The sequence below is a fragment of the Saccostrea echinata genome, unplaced genomic scaffold (genome assembly GCF_033153115.1).
Source record: "Saccostrea echinata isolate AGI-Se365-2 ecotype Australia unplaced genomic scaffold, CSIRO_AGI_Sech_v1 ptg000054l, whole genome shotgun sequence".
In the NCBI taxonomy this organism is placed as follows: Eukaryota; Metazoa; Mollusca; class Bivalvia; order Ostreida; family Ostreidae; genus Saccostrea; species Saccostrea echinata.
The window spans coordinates 1,806,102-1,833,635 of NW_026889803.1; the positions used below are offsets into that span (position 1 = coordinate 1,806,102).

Below are 27,534 nucleotides of genomic sequence, written 5' to 3' on the forward strand. Positions count from 1 at the left end.
TGAGAAAAGAAAATGAATGCAATTGGTTGAAAATATGAATGTTTCTAATAATTTAAACAAAAATTCAAACCAAAAAATCAATAAATATTTAGTTTCGTTTTTTCTAACGATTGCTGCTCTACTAACACGTGATTATGTAAACAAAAACAGAGCAGACGCAGATAAAATGGGCTACAATGTTCTTCTTTTTGTTCCAAATGTTATAGGTAATGACATTATACAATAGATGCAATGCTTTATATAGATGGCAGAAATTAATCAGTATCACTTCAGGTCGTCTTATAATGCATCATTTTAATTTTAAAGGCACTTATATTACATATTTATCTGTAAAAACATCCCATCCAAACAATCAGCTGACACAAATTGTTGAGTTATGAGGTCCGGCACAGTCTTTTGATCTAGTTATATATAGCATGAACTAGCTGTATAGCTTTATTTAGCTATTTTTTTCATACTTTTTTTCTTAAATGTTCATTTTTAGCATGTAAAAAAGTTGCATTCAATGCAAACAAAAATGGTGTACAGTTACCCAAATAATGGAAATATATATCTTTTGCTTAAAAGAGTTCAAAAGAAGTTGAAATAATCTATAACTGTGCCAAGGGACAGGCCCTCACAACCTGGTTCATAGAACATTATCATTTTAATGATTAGAACATTCTATCTAGTTCACAAGCAGCAATGTTTAAACAATGTTTGATTTGGATTGCTTTTTTTGATAGTCCATAATACAAATATGAGTAGTCAAATACTTGCAACTTTTTGTCTAATTCTTATTTTAAAATATTTGTGAAAAGCTCTATTGATATAGCTTTGTCAAGCTATTTTGAATAGCTCAATTAAGCTAATACAGCTAATACAACACACACTCACACACAATGTGTAAATTTAATTTTTTTAATTCAATTTAACTTAAAAAAAGCAAATAGAGGGAAAGTTTCTGCTGATATATTCAATTAATATTATATTTTAAAAATTAATTTATGCTATCAGAGACCTATAAAAATATAGTTTATTTAGCTGTGTTACATATATGTAAGATATTCACATACATATTTTTTAGAATGAAATGCAGAGATAAAAATTACACCTATACTTCATATAGCCAACTATAGGTAAAAGGACAATTTTGCTATACCACTTAAATCTTAAGAATTCCATTGAAAAGCATAATCTTTAATCAGACCTAATTATTAGGCTCCCTTGGCATCCCCCATCATTAAGCAGACCTTATTATGCCCCCTTGATGTCCCCATCATAATGCTTTATAAACTCTGTTTGTTGTGTTCATAGGTTATTTTCGACTGTGTTTATTTGGAGCCAGTCTTCCTTTTTTTTCTCAGCCTGGATGTTTTTTAGCTCTGTATGGAACTTCTGTTGCCCTTGATGGTAAGCTGATATTCTTAGGAAACATTTTGCTGAAAATAATCAGATTATTCTTTTCAATCAACTATTTTAAAGCTAAAGTCAATACACATGCATCATTTCATCATTAAAAATGAGATTGTATATTAGAAGAACAAATAACAATCAAAACACATGTATTTCTCTTTGTTTTATCAGGATTTGATGGATATTTTGCAAGGAAGCTCAATCAGACATCAAGATTTGGAGCATGGGTAAATACGAATGTTTATACATAACAAATGTAAAATCTTACACTTTAAGGAATATGAAATCTTAGACTGATTTTTGTTTTAAAACTCCTTAAATATTATTACTTAGAAGGAAATAAATATTATACATCTAAGCACGAAATCTTCTTTAATTTTTAGAAGAAGGAGACATTTTCTTTGATTTCATTTAGATTTTCTGATTTTTGTTTTTTTTGTTTTGGTATTTTCAGTTTGATATTGTCATTGATTTAATCAGCAGAGGAGGACTGTGGTGTCTGCTTTACAAGGTACGCAGATCTCATTTTAATTTCCTTAAAATAAAACAATGTGATTCTTTTATTATTATTTTTTTTTTAATATAAAATTCAATTTTGCCTAGCAAAAATACAGTATTTAGTAAAACCTGTTGTAGAAGCACAGTTATATTATTATACAATTATTTAAATAATACTGTTTTTGATGTCAATACAATGATTTAGACACCGGAGAAGTACTTTATTCACCGAGCAGGAAGAGGGAGGTGAAAATTGTACTTTGAAGGTGGCTAAATTGTTTTATTATATGAATCAATGATTAAATGATACAAACTCTCAAATCCATGCCATCCTCCTTGTTTACATTTTTTGCTGAAGTCATAACCAAATGCAACGAGAAGCGGCAGTGTAATGAACATATAACCAGTTGTAAAATTTGGAATTTTTTAATTTAATCTATTTAAGGTGTGCTGTAGAAAAAATAAATGTCAGGCATGTAGAATTGATTTAGAGGGAAGGGGCATTACAAGGAAAAAATTAACAACTTGCCTGAAAAAAAATCTTTGATTATCCCTCATAAAAGTACTCCATTTATTTTTTTTGGGGGGGGGGGGGTCAATAATGGGATGTGTGTGAATTATGAACTGAAGTCTATCTGATATAATAAATTATGGACATAAGTAAGCAATTTTACCTGTCTCAGGTGATTTGCTTTGATCCATGGCCATGAATTATATTTGAACTAACAAATTGTACAAATTTAATTCAGTGCAATTCTGGTACAATTAAAAAAAATATTTGAATTCTTATTACATATTGTATCATATTTTGAAAAGTTTCTACAATTTTATACAGTATGGGTATTTTATGATAATTGTGGAATGGCTAACATTTACTGCAACCCACACTCGAGGAGCTAACTGGAAAATCCCAGATGAAGAATTTCCTTATCTCTGCAAATTAGTAATGGCAAAAGGTAATCCTTGTTATTGACTGCATATGCATGTCATACAACACTGTAGTCCTTATGTGCTGAATATTTTTGCATTGATTAAGGTGTCAACTTTCTCTATGTCAATTTGTCTGTAAACAACCTTTCATCTCATCCTACAGTTTTTGTTGGATTTCAACCAAATTTGGCATGTAGTTAATGCAGATGTTACCATGGTTACTAAAAATAAAAATTTCTGCAGAAACTTTAGAAGTAGACTAAACTTAAGACTATAATTCTATTTTTGGTGTTGCCATATGGTGGCTATAAGTTTCAAGTCTATGTGATAACATTCTCTTCATCATTCTCTTCTCTGATTCTTAACCAAGTATCTTGTAAGATGTAATAATTGCATGTGTGAAAATTGAATATATGATTGTGTTGATGGTAGTTATGCAATAAGACGGACAAAGGACTTCATGGTCATTTCCAGTAGTTAAATATCATTAAAAAGCACTGTTGAAAGTGGAAAAATTAAATTGATTCAGAAGCAAAAACATTTTTTTTCAGGTTTTAAAACTCCTTTAGGATTTATAGCTATATCTGGTGTACATGGGTTACCTATAGCTTTATACTGCCAGCAGTCGGACTTCCTACAGCTGTTCCCGATAATGACTCCCACTGTTTTATACACTGTCATTGTCTTCCTTATTCTCGGAAGAATCATAGCATTTAGGGTAGAGGTGAGTAGCTGGTTGTTACTGATACAGATTGTCTACAGTTGTATTTTATTTAATCAATAAAATGCTCTCTGTGTTTTGGGATATGAATTAAAGGTTAAAACAGCTATATTGCAGAAAAATACATAGCCCATGAGACTTTACTTTGTGAGAGAATACAGATTTCAATCTGCCACTTGTTTCTAGTTTTCATTGTTCTATTAACAATAAAAAAGATTATTAAGTACATATTTATTCAATACATTGAGGAACCCAAACTTATACAATATATACCATTTTCTAATCCCTTAATCACTTTTATGGGCTACAAGAAAAGTAACTCTGTATTCCAACAATCAAAGAAAAATCAAATATTACATTCCATAATGTTATTAAATGCTTATTTATGGATTAAAAATTGGAAGAAAAACTGCACAAAATTAACAATGAAAATAATCTGTATAAAAGATGATGGCTTAACTGGAACTGTGTATTTGAAAATAATAAAAGGCATAGAGTTTGTACAACAGTGGATGATAATATCGATCAATTTAATTAGGCCATTCCAAGTTTTTTCTATGTTTAGCGTCCACATGCGCCTTGGTTTTTGACACTCCATATCAGAATAAACAAACAAAATCAGGAGTCCTGAAATTGAACATTCTGGTCAAAATCACTGAATTCTGTCAATTTCTCTAAGTATTTGTCTACAATATGTTATATTAGGGATATTGTAAGCATTTAATACCTTGATTTTGCTGAGGAATAGACCTGTCTACTATAAAATTAGATTAATGAAATCAAAATCCTTTTGATGACATCATTTTTATGACTATAAAGTCTGTGTTTTATTTTTTGGTTTGTGTTTTTTGCGAATGGGTAGGTAGGTTTTTGATGGGTGGACGCTAAACAGAGAAAAAACTTGGAATGGCCTTATATCTTTAAAATTGAGATTCAAGCCTTTCAGCTGTAGTGTTTGTTGTTTGTGTGTATGTTTTAATTGATCCAACTTACAAACTGGGGGTATAAAAAAGTATGTCCTCAGTTTGTCAGTTGCATTAAAGTGATCTAAAGGCTGTGGTATGTTTGTATATTGTACTTTCATGTACTGGTAAATTAGTTGTATCTGATTCGTCAAGAAACATTTGTTAAAAAACACTATTACCTGCTAAATGATGAAGCCACGCCCTCCAGCGCAGCAACAGTTAACATTGCCTGACGACGGGTGATGTTCAAAAAAAAGTGACTGCGCAGAATTTATGCACACAAGGTTCACTGTTATACATGTATGTTTTTGTATAAAACATTCAGTATAATATATAATAAATATTGAATGTAGTTGAGTGTAACATTGAAAATTTTCACCTCAGTTGACAATGGTTTTCTTGGGTTGAAAATTTTCACAACTACATGCAATATTTATATAATATGTTTAAAATGATTAATCAAAAAAAAAAAAAAAAATTGTGTGGTCCAACTAGTTTCTTGTTTTTGAGACAAGTCTTACAAAAATGCATTTACTTCATCAGCCATTATGATGTCAATTGAAATTAAATTTCCAAAAAATTAGAATTCACTGTTCCAGTCAACATACCAGAATGTGATGTATGGACCATTTCAATACAATGAAAGCCTCAGTCAATATACCAGTACTTCATGACAGAAGTCAAACACTGTTGCAATACAGTAAAAGAAATATAATTATATACACTGTATATAAAATAATTTTCCCAGCTTAAATTACCTCCAAATACTAAACATTTGGAACAAGCAAATTCAAAGAATTGTGATCCCCTGCTTTTGGTGTCTTGGTGGTTGGGATGCAGTTGTTTATGGTATTTTGTACAATGTGCTACAAGTAAATTTGATGCAAAGCATAAAATCAGTTGCAAACAGAACTGAGCATTTTAAAAAGTACTTTCACAATTGATTTACCGATAGGAATAAATTAAAAATATATTGTCATCAACATGAAGATGTTCAGATCTCCAGATAAACCACGTGCTGATACCCTGGCTCTTTGTCACCTGACACTGCCGATGATTTCTGCAGACTATGCTCCAGGGAGGGGTGATGGACAACACATCAAATGCGAAGTGTAGAAAAATATGATCCTTGGATCATTCGCAGCTGTAGCATACTAAAAACAATTTTTACCAGTTTTACCAATTAACTTTTCAATTTTTATTCATCACTTTTACCATGTATATATGTACTGCTATTATCATCTGGAAAAACATAACAACTTGCATTCATACATTACACACTCATGTTGGGGGGTATTTATTGTAAACCCTTCTTATATAATCATAGATTAAAAATTATCTAGTGAGAAATGAAAATTAAATTGAAACATAATAACAACAATTACATGTAATTGACTTAGTTTTAACAAGTTTTTAAATTACTTAACTCATAATTTTTAAGCAATTATCACTAATTTGAAGGAATATTTTACCAAACCAATAAAGACATAACATCTCATTTGCCCATGTGCAATAAACACAACCACAAATACTAAGTAGATTGGCTGCTCCTGTGGCAGCCGGTAATAAATCAATGCAGCCCAACCAATTATAAGCATGATAAGACCCCGAAAGGGGGACTGTATTTGCTCGTAACATATATTTTCTTCTTTTTTCCATTTCAACAAGGAGAAGATTAAAAAATAATCTGTTGAAGATTAAACTATATCTTTAATACATGTACTATAACACCACTCACTGTAATGTAATTTTATATTGCTTTATATGTTTTATTTTTTTTTTTCAGATCTTTTATATACAGAGTCATATAAAAGGTTTACTTTTGGAGGAAGAAAATTCCTAGTAAAAGATATAAAAGAATACAAGTTGTTTTGACATTACCAATTACCGGTATTTAAATACATGTATGTGTATAATTATGCAATTTTTTTTCGTAATTTTTTAATTAAAAGAATCCTTTTTACCTCACTAAGCTCAACCAAATATTGTATAATTTTCCATTTATAAATTGTGTATATGGTATTTTGTTTGTGATAATGCACCATCCGTTACAAATGCAACCCATGCCATATCCGACGAGAACAAGCACAAAAAGCGATGTATGGCATTATAAGAAAAATTAGACAATTCCAATTACCAGTAGACTGTCAATTTGACCTTTTTGATAGAGTTGTAGTTCCAGTCTTACTATATGGCTCTGAAATATGGGGCTATGAAAATCTTGATATTATTGAGCGTTTGCACTTGAAGTTTATAAAGTATGTATTTAATTTGAAAAGTTCCACACCATCGTACATGGTCTATGGTGAAACAGGTCGCTTTCCTCTGTATATTACGGTATATTGTAGAATGATTTCATATTGGGCAAAGCTTTTTTCAGGCCCGCCAAATAAAATTTTAAATGTTTTATACAAACATATGTTTATACTGTACAGTGATGGAAACTTAACAAACCCATGGTCAGACTGTATACAGAAAATATGTGATATGTGTGGTTTATCAAATGTATGGTACGAACAGGGTGTCAATATGAATTATAAATGGATAACTGCTTCTGTAAAACAAATATTACAAGATCAATTTATTCAAAAGTGGTCTAGTGACGTAAATAATTCTTCAAAAGGACAGATTTACAGAATCTTTAAACAAAACTTTGGATCTGAACATTATATTGATAAGTTATCTCCTAAATTTAGAAAAATATTTATAAAATTTCGAACTGCAAATCATCATCTGCCAGTAGAGACTGGAAGATGGTATGGTATACCACTGTGTGATAGAATCTGTACACTTTGTAATAATAATCAAACTGCTGATGAATTTCATTATATCTTAGAATGTAAAACTTTAGCTAATGTAAGAAAAAATTACCTGGGCAATTATTTTTCCCACAGACCTAATGTTATTAAATTTATGGAATTAATGTCAACCAAAAATGAAAAAATGCTGAAAAAATTATGTATGTTTATTTTAAAAATTTATGATGCTGTCTGTCCTCCTTGATATATATTTTCCCCTCTCTTATTTATTTATTTTCCTTTTCAATCATATGTCATGTTTTTTGTTTTGTATATGTACCTCTGACCAGATTGTATATAATGTATATATGTTGTTAATGAACCCCATGTACCAATATTTTGGTTTGGGTGAATAAATTGAACTTGAACTTGAACTTGAATACATTTACAATTTTTACAATAACAGGGTATTATGATGATTGTATTTATCACATAATGTGACTTAGTTTTAAAGGCCGGGTAATCTTTATTTGTAACCATTATCTATTGTCCATTTAAATATTTAATGAAAGATAACTATTTTATACATTGTAAGTATATATGTGGAATTTTAAGTATGGGACCACTAAGATAATTCAAAGTTATGGGAGTAGGTTAATTATTAGTTACGGAAGATAATTAAAAGGTCTGAGGCTACCACTTAGGATTTACAAAGATTTGGGACTTTTGAGATCACAGTCAAGGCTGCTTTCATTTCTGGACATATGGGTTTATTCAACTTTTTGATTCATTGTACTTTTAACACTTTTTTTAAGACTGTTGTTCATGTATTGTATTTTTATGTACTGGTACTTAATTCCATTACTTATATACTTCCACATTTTATGAAAACCAACCCAAGTATTGTTACATTGATTATATTTATACACAACCAATGTGATTTTTGACTGATATATTGTTAATGCATTGTCTTTTATTGAGTGTGCACATGTGCAGTTTTTATATTAACTGATGTTTCAGGATGAATCCCACTTGAAAATTTAAAAAAAAGAAGAAAATTCATGATGCTTTAATGACAATCAATAAACACCCTACGTTTCCAGGGAATATAGCAAGTCATGCTTTTTAGCTCACCTGAGCCGAAGGCTCAAGTGAGCTTTTCTGATCACATTTTGTCTGTAGTCCGTCTGTCTGTCTGTCCGTCTGTCTGTCCGTCTGTCCGTCTGTAAACTTTTCACATTTTCGACTTCTTCTCAAGAACCACTGGGCCAATTTCAACCAAACTTGCCACAAAGTATCCTTAGGTAAAGGGGATTCAAGTTTGTTCAAATGAAGCGCCACGCCTTCTTCCAAGGGGAGATAATTAAGAATTTGTGAAAAATTAATGGCATCATTAAAAAATCTTCTTCTCAAGAACCACTGTGCTTGAAAACATGAAACTTATGTGGAAGCATCCTCAGGTAGTGTAGATTCAAGTTTGTTCAAATCATGACCCCCGGGGGCCGCAATGGACGATCAAATTTTTATACAGGAAATATACAGGAAAAATCTTTAAAAATCTTCTTCTCAAGAACAGCAAAGCCATAATTGGTCATATTTATATGGTAGCATCCTCAGATAGTGTACATTCAAGTTTGTTCAAATCATGACCCCCGGGGGTCGGGTGGGGCCGCAATGGGTGATCAAAGTTTTTACATAGGAAATATACAGGAAAAATCTTTAAAAATCCTCTTCTCAAGAACAGCAAAGCCATAATTGGTCATATTTATATGGTAGCATCCTCAGATAGTGTAGATTCAAGTTTGTTCAAATCATGACCCCCGGGGGTCGGGTGGGGCCACAATGGGCGATCAAAGTTTTTACATAGGAATATATAGGAAAAATCTTCAAAAATCTTCTTCTCAAGAACAGCAAAGCCGTAATTGGTCATATTTACATGGAGGCATCCTCATGTAGTGTAGATTCAAGTTTGTACAAGTCATGACCCCCGGGGGTCGGGTGGGGCCACAATGGGCGATCAAAGTTTTACATAGGAACACATAGTAAAAATCTTTAAAAATCTTCTTCTCAAGAACAGCAAAGCCATAATTGGTCATATTTACATGGAAGCATCCTCATGTAGTGTAGATTCAAGTTTGTACAAATCATGACCCCGGGGGTCGGGTGGGGCCACAATGGGCGATCAAAGTTTTGCATAGGAATATATAGGAAAAATCTTTAAAAATCTTCTTCTCAAGAACAACAAAGCCATCATTGGTCATATTTATATGGTAGCATCCTCAGGTAGTGTAGATTCAAGTTTGTTCAACTCATGACCCCCGTCAGGGTCGGGTGGGACCACAATGGGCGATCAAAGTTTTACATAGGAATATATAGGAAAAATCTTTAAAAATCTTCTTCTCAAGAACAGCAAAGTCATGATTGGTCATATTTACATGGAAGCATCTTCAGATAGTGTACATTCAAATTTGTTCAACTCATGACCCCCGGGGGTCGGGTGGGGCCACAATGGGCGATGAAAGTTTTACATAGGAACACATAGTAAAAATCTTCTTCTCAAGAACAGCAAAGCCATGATTGGTCATATTTATATGGTAGCATCCTCAGATAGTGTACATTCAAATTTGTTCAAATCATGACCCCCGGGGGTCGGGTGGGACCACAATGGGCGATCAAAGTTTTACATAGGAACACATAGTAAAAATGCTAAAAAAAAAAAAAAAAAAAAAATTTGTTAAGAATAGCAAAGCCATGATTGGTCATATTTATATGGTAGCCTCCTCAGATAGTCTACATACAAATTTGTTCGAATCATGACCCCCCGGGGGTCGGGTGGGACCACAATGGGCGATCAAAGTTTTACATTGGAACACATAGTAAAAATCTTTAAACAAAACAATTTGTTAAGAATAGCAAAGCCATGATTGGTCATACTTATATGGAAGCATTCTTAGATAGTGTACATTCAAGTTTGTTCAAACATGACCCCTGGGGGTCGGGTGGGGCCACAATTGGTGATCAAAGTTTTACATAGGAATACATAGGTTAAATCTTTAAAAATCTTCTACTCAAGAACAGCAAAGCCATGATTGGTCATATTTAAATGGAAGCATCCTCAGATAATGTAGATTCAAATTTGTTCAATTCATGACACCCCCCCCCCCCTCAACCACTTTTATATTTAAACTTTTCAACCTTTCAAGATTGAAGTGATTTCTGCTTTTTCCTAGCCATAGTGCTCAGGTGAGCGATGTGGCCCCTGGGCCTCTTGTTTTTGCTCTGGTGATTTCACCATATATGATTTTTTTTAGTTCACAATCAAATTAATAATAATTTATATTGAATATTATAATTATATAAACATAATATTTTGAAACATTGATTAATATATATATTAGTTCAAACAGAGTATACCCTTTCTGTGAAGCAAAGGAAAGTATTTTTTTTTCACACCACAGTTTAATTCCATAACAGTGATTTAGATGTAAATATTTGATGATATTAACATGTAAAACAATCAAAATATGTATTACCGGGACACTTACTTTTTATAAATGTTTATAATTTTTTTAGCATGACATGTTACTATTTATAATAACTAGGGGTGTAACCATACTGCTAAAGCCTATCATGGTATATCATGATACATTGCGACTGTATCAGGATACGTATTGCGATATTTCACCTTTCATAATTTTTTTTTATATAATTTGTGTGTCTCTGTTCTGAAACAAGAAATTCTCTATCATAATGTGAAAAGACCAAAGCTGTAGATTACTTTATCAGTTAACAAATATATTATAAAACATTTAGTAAGCTCTGAACACAATGAAACTGCATATTAATTAAATAAAGAAAATAATTCTTAAAAAGTAGAATAAATTCATTAAATTGCTTAAATTGTTATACATTTCGATTCACAGGTATATGGTTTTTGCATGGTACGGTACAATTTTTTTTTGTGTATTGCTATATACCAGTATATCATTACACCCCTGTTAATAAGTGTAGTTATTATATATTCATGTAATATGTGTATTTATACAGATATATATGTATATACTCCAATGCTCAAGCATTCCAAAAAAATCAAGTGTGATTATTATTATGATTTTATTATACATCATTGAATGTTGGGGGGGGGGGGGGGGGGGATTGAAATTATTTTGTTTGATGATCTCTAAGATAATATACCCAACATCTGACAATGAGAAGTAGATTCTATTAGAACTGTTAAACTGTAAAATGCTACCTCTCTTATAGGTTTTTTTTGGTTTCAAATAAAACCCAGTACATTATAGAGTGAAAATTTTTTGATACATTATGCATTTAATGTCTGAACGACTGTTGACATAGTTCTGATGAGTTGAGTATGTTTCTTAATTACTTTAAAAGTGATTTATGACCACAACAACATGAACTTCAGACATTACATTTAATAAATTTTTGTCATTTATTTTTAATCAAAATATACAATGTTGCATTGAAAATACACTTACACGTATCCTTATTATGTTTAACGTACACCAAAGAAAAAAAAAATTCGTTTTTTTTAATGAGTTATTATATTTTTTACTCAGTATAGCATGACAATCAGTATTTAATCAGTTGTTATTGCAAATAAAACTTAAAAAAAAAAAAAATTCTGTGTTACTTTCATTCTACAGAGTCATGTTTTTATTTAGGTATCAAACCAAAAAAAAAATCAAGATCTGCATTTTCTGAGAAAGCAATTCTGTAATTCCACATTTCCAGCATGACATCTTGTGACGTCATGACAAGTTCGTCTGCGCGTTCTTTGACCAGTTCCACAGCTTTTACTGCAAAGACTCCATATTGACCATGGTCCATATCCTGTCAAATAAAAAAAAAGAATCCTTGAACTGAAAAAAATATAATTAATTGATCATACGATATTTACCTCTGGCTGGAATAAGTTACCTCCGTTAGGATCAAAGTCATCCTCTTCAAACACAATGCTGTCACGTTTTTGTCGGTAAAATGTATTTACCAGAACATCCTTCTTTGTGGTGTTTGAAAAATACTGTTTATTTTTCCCAGCCATGGAATTTTTCTCCTGTTGATTAGAAAGAATTCTGAAATCCTAAATCCATAAAACCATGAAAACTGTTTTATTTCTTTAAAAAAACATTGGACAAAAGATTCTGATTTATATAAATTTCAAACTATTCCGAAATTGAACTTATTTGTCTTCTGGATCAATCAGTAACAGACCCGTAGGAAGCAATTTCAGTTTGTTTGTTTTTTTTTTTGGGGGGGGGGGGGGGCACAGCCATACATTTTCAGTTTTGGGGGGGGGGGGGCACTATCAACTACCAAAAATTCCTTGACAAACAAAAAAAAGTCATCAGAAGTTTTTTATTGAGGGGGCACAAGCATGTATAGTAGCTGTTTTCTATAGTAATCTATATGTCGGCAAAATTATTGCCGCCCCCCCCCCTCCGGTTCCTACGGCCATGAGTAACATTGCTTAATAGCGTAGATGAGGTGAATTAAAAATGAACTTTAGACTAGAATTTCTATCTGATGTTCTCTCAGACGCCCGTGTCAAATAGTTGTTTTGACCGTAACAGATTGAAATGACGTAAGCTGCATATTTCCAGTCTTGCCAGTTAATGTTCCGCGGTCTTAATTCAGGGAATTCATATGATCTCCTGCTTAGGGACAAAGTAAGAGGTGGAAGACTTACAAAATGCAGATGGAGAAAGAAAAGAACAATTGACCTTGACTTTCACCTTTCATACTTTAAATCAAAAAGTTTTTTCTTCCTGTTAGAGAGAAGCTCAAAGAGAACTAGTTATCATCTGAAAACTTCTTCATAGTATATATAATTTTTGACCATGGCCTTTGACCTTTTGACCTAAAAATCAAAATGGTTCTTCTTTAACTCACAGGGAATTGTAATAAAAAAGATCAAAAAGCTAAACTTATCAGCTGGAAGCCATTTTATGAAATGTTAAGTTAACAAACAGTGATCATGCTCAAAAGTCCATGTAAACAACACATATTGAGAGCAAAGCCAATATAGACCTCTGAAAAACAGAAGTAGGATCAGGCTTGGAGGAGTTGCAATAAATGAATTTCATTGCAAGAGATGAACTTAAGTTACGAAACAATACAAATCGAAAGCAGAGCAAACACGGACCTATAAAAACATCAGAGGTTGGATCATGTGCCATGGAGGAGTTAGCATCCCCTACCGACCGGTCACAACCCGTCGTTTTCTAATCGGGAAAACGGAAAAATCCGTAGACAATTCAGTTGTAAATAATGATCTAACAATCATTATGAAAAGCGTCAGTCAGTATTCAAGTTAATGATATATAGATTGTATTTGCTGACAAGGTCATTGTATTGACCATAGAACTTGTGAAATGATGACTTTAAACAATACTGTTGATATTCATGTTTCATCAACTTGTTTGTCAATAGCTTGCCTCCTTTTAGAAATTGTTTGTACGTAGAGCATGCTCTTGCGTATCGAATCAACTGGGAGGTATAAAATTATACTTGATTGACCGTTAAGGTCCTTGGGCCTCTTGTTTATTTATTTCTTTTATTTTTTTTTTTTTGAAGGTTAAGAAAATTTCTCTGCTCGGAGAAATTTCAGAAAATTGTTGATTGATAGAGAGAGTAGGCTTTTTCGTGGAAAAAAGGAGGAGGAACATTTTTGATTTATAATGTCTTCTCTGGACTACATGTAGTCATAAAATATACTACTAGTATTAAGCTCCCTCTCTCTCTCCCTCTCTCTCTCTCTCTCTCACACACACACACACACACACACACACACACACACACACCCTCACACACATACTTACACCACCTTCCTTGGTGTATATTTCAGATATCATCAATACAAATACATACGCTGTAAAAAGGCAAACTTTAACATTTTTCTGAAAGAAAAAAAACCAAAATGTTTTCAACAAGATAATTTTTTTTTCATTTAAGAATAATATTTACTTCAATTCTTTCTGGGCACTAAAGCACATTATCGCACAAAAATGTGTTGTAAGCCATAGACATGTATGTATACACTGTGTATTAAACATCACAAAATACAAATGTATCAAACTGTTGCAAGGTTTTGTTTTTCTCTCTCTCTCTCTCTCTCTCTCTCTCTCTCTATTTGTTTTTGCTCATTTTCAGCATAATATAAAGGAATAATGTATTTTTGATGCTCGTTTATATTGATACTTTGTCGTTATACATGAATGCTATCATTATAATGTTAATACTTAATCAGTATCATAAGTTGCTGACACGTTGACATAATATGTTGCTCAATTCTTTTTTCATTAACTTTTGTTAATGTTTCATTATACAACGTCAGTTCAACATGGTTGTTAGAGATTTATTGTTCGTTTTGAACTAGCCATTATTTTAATAAATTGGAATAAAACTTTATAGAGATGCAATACTCACTCAGTAAGTTGACTAACTGTTGTCCCATTGAGGAGGAAATTACAAAAAAAAAAAAAAAAATTATGCAATAATCTTGAAAGTGAAGAAGGCCATTAAAGCAATATGAACTACAACTTTGATGTCGGAAATTTTTGTTGTATAATTATAATTAACTATTTCAATGACAAAAAAGAAAACATTTATAAACTTCTTTTGTTCTTATTCGCGATGGAAGAACTATTTATAAGCTTTGATTGAAGCAAAATTACAATATTGTCGTACTATAAAATATTGATTTCTTATATAATACTATACGTACATTTCATTTTACAGAAGTCTTTCTTCTGAAACAATTTAATACTTAATTTAGTCTTATTGATCTAAAAGGTGTAAATTACATACAAATTTATCATAATAACACATTTTAACAGCAAAATAAAATTCTCAAAAAAGCAGCTCATATTGCTTTAAATATAGGGTTGGGGACATACCCTTGATCCAAGTTTGAGATTCTTATGGTTTTTATCCCCCCCCCCTCTTGTTTTCGAGATATGTCATATTTTAGACACGTAGTGTCGGGTGGTGGGTGGGGGTTATGGGGGGACATAGCCCTGGTCCAAGTTTGAGTAGATTCTGATGATTTTAAACCCCCCCCCCGTTTGTGATATATGTTATATTCTATTCTATGTGTTACATGTTATGTATGTTATATTGCAGGCATTTTCCAAACATAACCTTTCACTGTTGATAACGTTTATTGAAAGGCTGCCCCCCTCCCCCACTTTTTGTTGCATTATAGCCACGGTCAAATGAGGGTAATATGGCAATGTTTGAATAAAATTTGGTTGTGCAAGAAATTTGAAAATTTGAACTTAAACCAACTCCCACCCCCACGAAATAGGATTTTCGAGTTTGGACATTTCCCCCTCCCTCCCTTTTTCTTTACTGGTAACCTGTCCCCCTCCCCTTTCAAAAACTATACTTTTATGTTTGTAGGATTATCTTACCTTAGCCATCAAGTCTCTAAAAAAATAACTTATACGATTTTTTTTCATGGCTTGGTTCCCCTATTTATATATAATAGGTAAGAAGTCGGATGTGATTTGGAAAAGCTATACAATCGGGATTAATTAGGTTCACATTAATTTTCTAATATTAATCTACAATGCTTATTTCCGGTTCAGTCGGCTTCAACTAGCAGACGACTTTGCAGATGTTGGACAAAGTCTAAGAATTACAGTAATGTTCTGGTCAGTTTGTTGTGAATTAGAACCGTTATCACTCTGCATTTATTTGTTGTAATGTTAGAGTGTACATTTTATATTCGACCTTCAAAAGAGGCTTAAACCGTTACAAGACTGGGGGAGTAAGACCTATTTTAAGAATTGTCTTTAAAGACAAATTGAAGAATGGTCTTTAAAACAAAATAGATGATCACATACTTCGATTCAATACATAATTAAGGAATGCTTTAGTTAAAAGAGAAGTGTGAAGAATACTGTAAGACTACGGTATAGGCCTAATCTATTTGTGATATGATCTTCATTTTTTCAATCTGCATCAACATATTTTAAACAAAAATAAGTTATAAGGGATGCAATATAATTCATTTTCTTTGACTTGCTTTACAAATTGGTCAGTACCTACCATTTCGACTCTCGGAAGTTTTACATTCGAATAAAGGATGAAGATTATTTTCGACGAATCCTGATAAAATATGTTTAGATCCTCCCCTGGCATTGAGTAAAATATTTATTAATGGCGGAAGAATATCAGAAGAGAAAATATAGTCCATGCTAATTAATGAGGTTCGTTTTCTCAAAATACGAACTCAAATCATTTTATATGAAACAAAACATCTTTTACATATCTACTGGGTTTATCATGGGTACATTCTGAAAAACAGTTATACGTAGAAATTAGAACACGAACTACTTTTCTATAGAAGGTAATTCAGTGAAAATGGAGGAATAGGCACCAAAATGATGGATACATTTTGGCAGTCGGCGAAAGCAACAGGCTAAAAAATGGAGGATTCGTTTCGGAAATCTGGATTACTCCATTCTTGTGTGAACTGATGTAGGGCGAAATTTTACGCCTTGGAAAGATAATGGCTTGGAATTTTATTCACATCTCTGTAATATATGTGTTGTGTTATGGTAAGGTCTTATTTATCAAAATAAATGTTAATTTACATCAACAATTGACATTTTAATTATAACTCACAGGCAGATTTTTTCATCTTGTCACATTATTTATTGCTTGCTTACCAATTATCGTATTTTGAAAGACATGACAGTTCCTTTGATCTTTTTACATACATTGGTGTACAAGATTTTGCAGTTTTGTTGGCGGATCTGATTTCAGCTCATCTTCACAAGTAGTTAATGCAATTCATCGTTGCATAATGTTCCAATTTAAATTGAGAAATTTAAATTAAAAAATTAGACGACAGGACCCCAGTGTGTGTGATAGTTCACCTTTTACATGTACTTCATACATGGGTCTAGTATAAATTAAGAATATATGCAAGTCACCTGGGAGGGTATTGAAGCAGAATATATTACAGCTGCATGCCTGTAGTGTTTATTTGATAGCCAAATAGAAACTTCAAAGGTCTTTATTTAGGTCTATAAATTCTTTCTACAAACCTGTACTTTGCAGTGTACATGAAACGGCTAACCTAATATTTTGTATAGAAGTTGGTATTGATCAATATTTCGAGGTGTAACTTTATTTTGCGTTTCCAAACATTGATCAATCTGTTAGCAGTGTGTAATTTCCCTTTAATTGCCGATTTCATTCAGTATCAAAAACAATTTTAAAAGGCACACTATTTACTTTTGTCATGAAGAGAAAATGCAGTAGCACAAAACTTGTTTTGTAAAGGAGAAAATGATATATTGATCTATTAGTAGTATTTACATTTCATTTACATTTCTGGCTATTATCCTGTATGTATAATTCATCGATTTATATACTAAGATAAATTCCAGATTTTCCATTGCAGTTTTGAGTTGCTGATCTGTTGCATGTAGAAATATATATAAATTTTATATATTGTAAGGAAAACACTTCTCTCTTCTTATTCATAGTAATAACACCATTAATAGCATTCATGTCAGACTTTACATTAGATTAAAGTTATAGGAAGAGAATGCTTGTAAATGAATAATTTGATCTTTATTTCTGCCAAAGTTTTACATGAATGAATTATCAGAAAAGCAGCTGTGCAGTGTACAGCTGGTGTATTAAAGAATTTTTTTTTTAAACCAAGTTTGGAGAAAATATCCAGTCATAAAGATTACTAATTTACTTCAAATGACATGACATGCCATACTAAGTTACTGATATTTTAACGTAGAACCTACGTCGTATGACGTCATATCAAGTAAATGAGTTTAGACCGTCTTTTTTGGTGCTAGATCCACTATGATGTCATAATTAATTTAATGTTACTTTTTCCCCATACTTTCTCCAAGACTGTCTCATGTAATGAAGTTATACACAACTGTGATAATGTGAATGGCATGTAACTATTTTGAAGGCAATCAGAAATCCCAAGAAATCTAAATAGTACAATATCTTGATGAAATGTGTCTGAGTCAAAGATCTGTTCAAAAATTGTGTGTAAATTTTGTAATGTCTATCATGAAATGATGTGCATTCCCTTTCATAATTATTTGTTAACTATATATTCATAATGGTTGGTGTATAATAATAATGTTTCCCTAAATTATTATCTTTTTGAATTAAAAAAAATACATTTTTTGGTTAAATATTCATTGTTAATCTGAACATAACCCCAAAACGGTCATTAAATAATTAAATCCTGTGTAAGTGCAAAAAGGTCAACAAAAGAAGCATTGATAAATAGTGCCTCTCATTCATTTGCGGCGAAAGGTATATATTTTAATCACTTTTTGTAATTAATTGGGTATGATCTTCATCATATTAAAGATTGAAAACATTCTGACAAAGACTTTTGAAAAATATTTACAAATTTAGGTGGTAAATTGACTCAAAAAATATTGAGCACATTTGCCTATATTCGTTGAAATGTGGACTTAATCTTTTATGTCAATTGAATAAAACAGAATTTATTCTTGAATAATATTGCTTAATACGGTTCAGTTAATAAAGTCTATAAACGATGATGTTTGAAGAAGTATTGTTGTGATTTTCTATATTCTCTTTACGACCAGGCCCCAGGATCATGAAACGTCTTAAGCTTAAGTCAAATTTTTAGTACTGTGCTAAAATGTTGTAGAAGTCAAACAGACCAAAATCAAAATATTCTTCTATATTGCTTCACAAAAGTGTTGTCATCTGCAAATTTAGAGATTAATTCAATAATTAATCAACAATTTACAGACGATTGAAAATTTGACTTAAGTCTAAGTCTGTTTCATGATCCTGGGGCCAGTACCTCTAAAAATGGATTTGATAAGCAAGTGCTAATATATCATTTTAAAAAGTTTGAAAATCTTGTGACAAAGACTTTTCCGACATAGGTTCTACCTTATGTTTTTTAAAATCTGCAATTTGAACCTTCAAATATTTTACTTTTAAAGTTCTGTGTTTTTGTTAGTTCACCTATACCAAGGATGAAAAATATAGACCTATTGGAAAAATTCTAGTGTACTTAACTTTATGATTCTGATTAAGGACCCTCTATACACCGATACAAAATGTTTTTTGGACTTTGAGAAAATTATATAGCATAAAGGAGTACATATTAAAATTATCTAATTCATGTTTAACATGGGGCGCATGCTTTTTTTATCCAGGAAAAATCTTCAAAGACAACAACGTACTCATGTTTACTTACTCAAATGGGGAAAATACATGCCAAAAAAGTTTTCAATTACTCTTTCTTGCTCTAATATAATGTTTAGAATACTTGAATTAATTAAAATTATGTAATACTGAGGAGATTGCAAATTTATTCTATTTTATATCAAATGGTGGATCAGTCTAACTACACAAAAGTACCCTGATATTAGTGTGAAGTGTGTAGAGGGTCCTTAAAATGAAAAACTAAGCAAATACTGACAACCAGAAAGATTCCTTCTTGCTTTTGTATGAAATTGTCATAAGTCTTGTTATAAAAGATTATCCCATGAATATAAAGGAAGGCTTTCATTATCTTTGGATGTTTGGGGTTCATATACAGGTAGCTGAAGTTTCAGAGTCGATTAGTTTAAAGTTCTTTTTTTCTGCCTGCACCAGATACTAATACAGACAGGTAAAAGCACAAAATATTAGGGCCCAATGAAACTTTTAAAATGAAATCTAAAGACGGTAAGTAATTTATGAATATATTTTCTGTTTTTATTTGCAGGACTTTCCTTAGGTTTAGAAATTTACTTCAGTGATCCAAATGATGGATATTTCCTGAAAACAATATATCATAAAAAACAGTCTTGGGATCCTTTGACTCGGAAGGAGGATTTTATAGTCACTAGGCCCTCTGAGGGTTATGTATTAGGAGTGAGGAGTGGTCCTTATGAAAAGGAGCAAGTGATTCCTCAGGACATATCCAGCATCTACCCAAACCTTGACCATGTAGACAAACCGATACATCATGGCACTGTGTTTGGAATGGATGTTTCAGCAAAAGTGGTCACAAACAGCCTTTCTCCAAAATATCCCAGACTTCAAGTTCTGATTCATGCCAGTCCTCACATAAACAGCAAGAAGTGGGACCACCCTGCCAAAGAAATAGATTCCTCTTACCTCGCAGTTGATGGGCTCTGTGGTCATGTGTTTGTCCGACATGAAAAAGAGGAACTGTCCTCAATTTGTGTTCTCGGGACAGGTGACAGTGCTTGTGTCAATGGTATAATGTTTCCCACATCATGGTGGCATGAAAACTCTACAGTGCAAGTGTACTATGCATTTTCACAGAAGGGGGAAAACCAGGAGTGTGCCAGTGCATCAAACTCTATCGTGCCAGGAAGGCTGTTTGAGAAACCTGTTATAAGCAGTAGGAGGTTTCTAGCAGACATTGTGTTGTCTAAAGATGTGAAAGGTTTTCACAGGGAGAGAGAGGAGGATATATTGATTGATGTTCCAACCAGTGCATTTGATCCAGGCACAGTTTTTGAAGTCCCAGTGAAATTTGAGGCAGGGTCTGACATGAGAAATCTTGTGATGAGGTAAAACATGTTTTCAGACACTTGTTGAAAAATTAAGCATCAAGATTTCGATCTGTAAATGGTGTTTTATGCTGCAAGTTTGCTGGATACTTGCAGATACTTGCAGATGAATAGAAAATCTATTTCCACTCTTGCAAATGCATACTGACATTTCAATATTGTGTCATTGAATGGATAGGTAAATGATTGCAAATTCCATAGGGGCCACAATCAACAATATTGGAAGGTGTCATTCAATAATTTAATGACCTGTTAAATTTTATTATGCAGTGCTAGAGTGAGACAGGGATTAATGATTATTGGAGCAGAGGCAGATCAAAACAGTCCATGGCAAGTTCACGTGGACATTGATGAAAATGAGAAGACAGCCACTGTAACAGCTTATCTTAAAGATCCACTGAACTACAGAGTTTCCAACGTGTAAGAAAAACATTTTAAAAATGCAAGAAGTATATTCACAGTGTTAATACCCTGCAAATGATTTATTTTTGGGAGGATATACTACACTCTGTGTAATTTTTCAAAGGTAGGATTTTTTAAAAGTTGTGGAGGCTTAAATTTTGTACACAGTTTGTTTGTGATCAGAGGGTGTGCCATGATCCTGTATCAAGGTCATTTGGACAAGGTCTGGGTGTTTTATAAAGATTTGTCCTAATTTCCATAAATATACTTGTACTGAATATATTTTCTCTCCCTTGGCACAATCTGGCTCATACTTTGTTCCCAGAGTTCCATGGGGGTTAAAGTATGCAGTGACTTTGATCCAAGTTTCTGTATAAAAGGTCAAGGTCAAAAAAGGTCTCTATGTAGAATCATAGTCTGGAGCATAGTCTCATCCTTTTGGCTCAATCTGGCTAATATATCATGAAAAAGTGCCCATGGATGAAGGATTAAAGTGACCTTGAACCAAATTTTTACATCAGAGGACAAGGCTAAGCAAAGTTTTTGTGTAAAATCTTTGGGCAAAATTAAGATTTGTTCAAAGAGGGCCACAACCTTATGACATCTTTCAAAAATCTTTAAAGAAAATGATGGAAATAAATGGAGGATCTTTTAAAAATGTGAATAACAACAGGGCCAGTAATTCTGGGAAGGTGGCCCATGTGCCTCTTGTTTACTTGCTGGCTTCTTAAGACAATTATGACCCTCATTGAAGAGAGAGGCATATTGGTTTGCAGTTGTCGGTTGGTATTGCAGTTGGTAGACCAAGTCAAGATCAATATCTTCAGAATGTTTTGCTTGAGAGATATAAAACTTGATGCTTTGGTACCCCCTTAAGGAGTAGATTACCCCTATTGATTTTGAGGTCAGAGGGTAAGGACTAAACTTCATTGGACATAGGAAATTATTGTCAGTTCAGTTTCTTGATAAACTTTTGCTTGATAGATATCAAACTCTTTTAAGGAATAGGTAAATGCTATTGATTTTGAGGTCACAAGGTCAAAGGTCAGATTACTGGCAATGTGGACATGAGGAGATATCTTGAGAACCCTTCTCTTGACAGACATCAAACTTTATGCACTGGTATCTTTTAACGAGGCCAAGTCTAATTCGAGTGTGCATGTCTTTGCGCAGCTTTTTAGTTTCATGCAGTCATAGGTGCAACATAACACCTATCCTAAGTATTGTAATTTAAATACAAAATTAACATTATATTATCTGTAATGTTTATGGGTCTAAAACTGTGCTTTTTAGAGAATAAATAGGAATAAACGCTGAAATGGCTTTCACGACATCACTGTTTTCTGGTTCGGTAAGCAATGCATGATGCTGAAGAATAAGGCATAACTCGCTTGAGTATTCAAGATGTCCATGGACATTTTATTAAAAACTGTTGACAGAACATCAAAAGAAACATACCAGTAATCTAAACATGGTTATTTTGTACCAATATATTCATCTGCGCCGATATATTCAAAATGTATGCAAAATGTATACAAAAATGTGGCAAATTTAGAGGTATTAGGCATTGGAAAAAAATAAACTTTGTAATAATTCTTAGACCAAACCAGATGGTAAACTTTTTTGTAATTTCACAATTTTGTGCCTTTTTACAATAACTTTCATGTATTTGACTGAAAAGGAAATCCCTAGGGCAGAAATACAAAAAATACATGTATAGGGAAAATGTGATAATTTGGTGCTTTTCCAACAAATTCCCATAGGGTCCAATAGTAAAATTTGACAACTTTTGAGATGGGCTAAGAAATCGGGATGGTAAACATTTCATTTTTTATCTTAAAATAATTAGTATAATAGTAAAAATTCATTCAAGGAATTTTATCAAAATATCTAGGGTAGAAGTAATAAGACTCGGCCTTGTTAAGGAGTAGATGACCCTTATTGATTTTGAGATCATCAGGTCAAAGGTCAATGGCCAAACTTCTGGGGACATCCGAAGATACTGTCTGTACAATTACTTGAGAACTCCTGCTTGACAGACAAACTTGGTAAACTTGTACCCTCTAAGAAGTAGATAACCCATACTGATATCAAAGTCAGACGGTCAAAGATCAACCTACTCTAGACATAAGTAACTTTTGTCCTTTCAGTATTGTGTGAACCCTTTGCATGACAGACATCAAACTTGGTACACTGGCATCCCTAAAAAGTACCCATTGGTTTTCAGATCAATTGCAGCCATTCTAAATTTAATGAGAGTTGACCCTTTTCATATATTTCTAATATGTGTTTTATGATTTATGACTTTTCCAGGACACAAATTCTTTAATATTAAGTTGTTAACACAGTAGACCAACAGATATTAAAAGGCCAAAATTGTATTATTCACAAAACACAAGTGTCTCTCAGACTCTGCCACCAATCCATCTAGAAAAAGCAGAGTAATGCTTTTTGCAACATGAAAAGAGTTAGACATTTCATTGTTTATAATTTCTTTGTTTGAACAGAGTTCAGGATGTGTTTGCATGGAGGTTACAAGTGGAGCCTACAGTTAGAAATATAGAGGCAGGAAGGGTGGTGTGGAGCATCAAATATGAGAAAGATAGTAGAGGGGAAAGGTACCTCCCCTCAGAAAGCCAAGTGATATCAAAGATTAACCTCAGGGGCAAAGAGAATGCAAGGCTGGTCACTGTTCTAAAGGTACAATTAAATGTTAGGCATGATAACATGTGAAAAATATGATCACCAAATAAAAGAAATACATGTATTTCATTTTATTAAAAACAAATTTCCAAATTTTTCAGTTTAAGATAATGAACAGAAACTTCTTTTTGGTAACTTAGTACTGAAGACAATGGAATTCTTAATTTTGTGGGCAAATTTTATAAAGACATGTTACAGTAATCAGATAATTTTATACATTGTAATGTTTTTACCTGAAATAGAATTGTCATAATATCATTGTTAAAATGAGCAATGTCATGTATTAATTGCTATATTGTCCATCGGCCTTTCTTTTCCTTATTATTGTAATCATTTCATATTCGTCTATTTTAAATTAGAAATAAATATTCTGTTCTGTTCTTGAGGGTTCTCATAGGAAAAGACATGAATTGACCCACTACCACAGAAACATAAACCTATTCTATTATTCAAGTTATTATTTTGTATAATTTTCCTCAAAATATATATTGTAAGTAACCTGTAACAGATTTTGAGTTTGTGTATTTTGCAAAACTGTATAAATTATAAAATTTACACACTTGACTATATATATAGGTGTTTTATTCATTTGAGTTGTGTGTATTAGTGAGAAGAATTGAGAGCAATGATTTTTTTTTCCAGGTTGATGAAATTTTGAATTTTGCAATGTTAACGGGTAAAACACAGAGCTATCCACTACACGTGTATCTAGTCAGAGACTCAGATTCTCTGTTTAATGCAGTTGGACATGCTGCTTGTCACTCAAAGCAAACTGATGTTTTAAAGGTTTGTCATCTACAGCAATTTATATAAACTGATACTGACACTGTATTTTTCTTAAGTACTTTTAATAAATGAATAAAGTATTTGCTTTTATCAAGAATTTTATTCAAACTTCAAACATTTTCTTATCAATGGAAATTTTTACGTTTACAGGATATAACTGTATTGTATCTTTCAGGTGGCTCCAGACTGTTCTTACATTTATGTAAATGGGTCAGAAAGTCGAGGATCACACAATGTAACCATTATAACCAAATCAGGCCAGCACACTGCCTTTACCAATGTTAAGGTCTGGATCCCCATGAATCCTCTAGATATTCAAGTTTCTGACAGTAAACTCAGCAGAATTCGTTCCTGGAAAGTTGGCTCAGTCAGAAGCAAGAGGAGGTAGTATTTCCAAGTCTGTAAAGAAAAACTTTAATCAGGGTTGGACACTAACATTAGTCCGTTAGTCTCAGACTAATACATTTTCATTTGGACTAATAAAATCTGTGGCTAATTAGTCCGAACGGACCAATAAAAATTCCTGGAAAACAATATGAATAACCCCTCATTTATTTTTAGCTTTCTAGCTTCTTGGCGGGTAGTTAGACAATTTCGAGTCAATGCTTAATTTTTCGACTGATTGATATGAAGTAAAACGTTTTAGCAATCTATTGCTATTTATATGACACATAAGAGAAAGATGTCAGACATTTTGGATGTAATGTAAAGAGAAAAAGAATGAGATCGGAAATACGATCGTACTCGTTGATCGCGAGATTTCAACGAATCTGTGCTGTGGAATAAACCATTTCACATAAATTTATGCTTTGTTTATTAAAAAAAAATATTAAAACGTATATACATGGATTTATCAGTACCCTCTCAGGGGCCAAAATTGGGCCCCATATTCCCAATTGGAGAACAATGCTTTTATTTTTAATTATCTTGGAAAAACACAAAGTAAAATTGTCAGATTGTCCATAATTTTCATATGTTAAACTCATTTAGCAAAGCTACAGTCATAACACATGTTTAAAAAAAACTGTAAAAACATCGCCAACTTTTAATCCAAATTTCCACCGTTTTTTCTGAAAAAGGTGATATTGTGTAATTATATAGATTTGTTAAAGTTATTCCTACCTACTCAAATGATAAGGACTGTATGCATTATTTCAGATAGAAAAATATATTTTCAATGCATTAATTAATACATATTAAAAAAGAACTTGGAGAAAATGTGTACTTTAAGTATAATTTTTGCAGGAGGTTTATAATCTCCAGAAACAGATTCTATAGTGACCTAAATTGGAATCTCATACACGTGTACTATACTTTATACTCATTGAAGTCAATTTTACTTTTATTAGTCTATTATTCATAATTTATTGATCTTGTATGATGAAGTTGGATCATATTTAATTGTCTGTTTGTTTGCCCAAGTTAGAGTTCATGCTGAAATGTTAAATGAATTTCTCCTGAATACATGATTTAAGCAACATTTTTAATTTTCCCAATTTCATCAAATAGCCGATAATTTTTTCCCAATTCCCCAAAAATGACATTTCCCAAAATAGGCTGATAAATCCCTGTATATTGAAATGTTTATTTTTAAATTAATGTTACAAAACATTGATGTTTCCTTTTTTTGACGGACTCATGAAATTGCATGCAGACTAGTAAAAGTAAAGAAGCACTAGTCCGGCCGGACTAAAGCCTAAAAAAGTTAATGTCGAACCCTGCTTAATTAAACCTATTTGGAATGTTTATTATATTGGTTTTCTTAACCTGAAAGTACCAAGATCTCTTCACTTTTATTAATCTTTCTCTTTTGTGAGTTCTACATTTCATTGATCCCAACAAGGTTTCTTGTTTCACCAGCTCTTTTTTTTAAGCCAAAAGAAGCAAATGAACTGTTAGTTCTATATATTTCAGGAGCTTCAGTTGATTTTGATATTTGAATTCTTTCACAGATCAAGACAGAAGCGAGTTGTAGATCTGGGTATGTTAACCCATCCAAGTGTCCTCCTCAGTAAGAAATACAAACAATATGGCAAGAGCTGTCAGTTACGTCTCCAGCAGGCCCTGGTTGACGTGTATGCCAAGTTCTATATAGCTACTCCAGCCGGCTATGATTACTTTGTCAACAGACAAGCTGCCTTGAAAATTACAGACCTTATGGAGAATCAATTGCGTGTAGCTGACCCAAGAATTGTCAGTTTGGAGGACAAAGTTCTTCAGGGCCAGAGTCCAGGCCTAACTGAAATCCAGGTAATGGTCAATAAAGGAAATTTATATATGAAGATTTCAAAAGATATTTCAAGCAGAATTTAAGGTCAAGTAATTTTTAGGAAAAATGGGTTAAGAGATTTTAAGATCATTTTGAAACCTTGATATGTGCTGGAAACTTTTAATACTTATGAGCAAATTTGAAGAATTGGAAAGATTTTAAAGCTAAAACTGTTATTCTCTAATTGCTATAGTTTAAGCTGGTCCTAATTTATTTTTAAAGGTAACATCAGCCAATGGGAGAGTACTAGCAGCTCGTGTTGTTCGAGTTGGTAATGATAAAGTCCAGATAGAGAGACTGATTGTCAACCTGGTGACAGGAATCACTCTAGATGTGTATCCTTCTAAAGAAATCCCTGGGGCTTGGTCAGCTAGAGGCCACATCTACAGCAAATTCCAAACTCAGTGGCAGGTAAGTATGCATTGTATTAGGGGCTCTTATTTATGATTAGAGAATAGTTTTGTTTGTCAGTCAGCATGTCTGGCAACTACATCTTTGGAAATATTGTTCAGGTATTTCTTATATTTGATAACCGTGA

The 27,534-nt window shown here is 32.5% G+C and overlaps 3 protein-coding genes across 4 annotated transcripts in view; 2 read left to right on the plus strand and 1 right to left on the minus strand.

Annotated features, from left to right (window-relative positions):
• Positions 1 to 27,534, plus strand: part of LOC133204531 (transmembrane protein 132C-like) — a 91,996-nt gene that overhangs the window by 62,220 nt on the left and 2,242 nt on the right. Inside the window, exons 2-9 of one of the 2 annotated variants that reach the window (XM_061340279.1) lie at positions 16,679 to 16,834; positions 20,020 to 20,836; positions 21,107 to 21,256; positions 23,746 to 23,938; positions 24,584 to 24,727; positions 24,903 to 25,111; positions 26,680 to 26,977; positions 27,219 to 27,407. In XM_061340279.1, coding sequence (XP_061196263.1) covers positions 16,786 to 16,834; positions 20,020 to 20,836; positions 21,107 to 21,256; positions 23,746 to 23,938; positions 24,584 to 24,727; positions 24,903 to 25,111; positions 26,680 to 26,977; positions 27,219 to 27,407 — 2,049 coding nt within the window. In that variant the 5' untranslated portion in view covers positions 16,679 to 16,785. Of the gene's footprint in view, positions 1 to 16,615; positions 16,835 to 20,019; positions 20,837 to 21,106; positions 21,257 to 23,745; positions 23,939 to 24,583; positions 24,728 to 24,902; positions 25,112 to 26,679; positions 26,978 to 27,218; positions 27,408 to 27,534 lie in introns of those variants that run through there. The other variant, XM_061340280.1, reaches the window with a different exon arrangement.
• Positions 144 to 6,383, plus strand: LOC133171532 (CDP-diacylglycerol--inositol 3-phosphatidyltransferase-like). The gene is made up of 7 exons (XM_061306294.1): positions 144 to 206; positions 1,297 to 1,392; positions 1,567 to 1,622; positions 1,850 to 1,906; positions 2,729 to 2,849; positions 3,375 to 3,547; positions 6,296 to 6,383. The coding sequence occupies exons 1-7, from the start codon at positions 167 to 169 to the stop codon at positions 6,350 to 6,352; spliced, it is 600 nt and encodes a 199-aa protein (XP_061162278.1). The 5' UTR covers positions 144 to 166; the 3' UTR covers positions 6,353 to 6,383.
• LOC133204537 (thrombospondin-1-like) lies at positions 11,768 to 16,388 on the minus strand. The gene is made up of 4 exons (XM_061340287.1): positions 16,323 to 16,388; positions 14,090 to 14,167; positions 12,189 to 12,324; positions 11,768 to 12,101 (listed from the first exon to the last, which is right to left on the minus strand). Exons 1-4 carry the CDS (start codon positions 16,323 to 16,325, stop codon positions 11,953 to 11,955), a joined length of 366 nt encoding a protein of 121 aa, XP_061196271.1. The 5' UTR covers positions 16,326 to 16,388; the 3' UTR covers positions 11,768 to 11,952.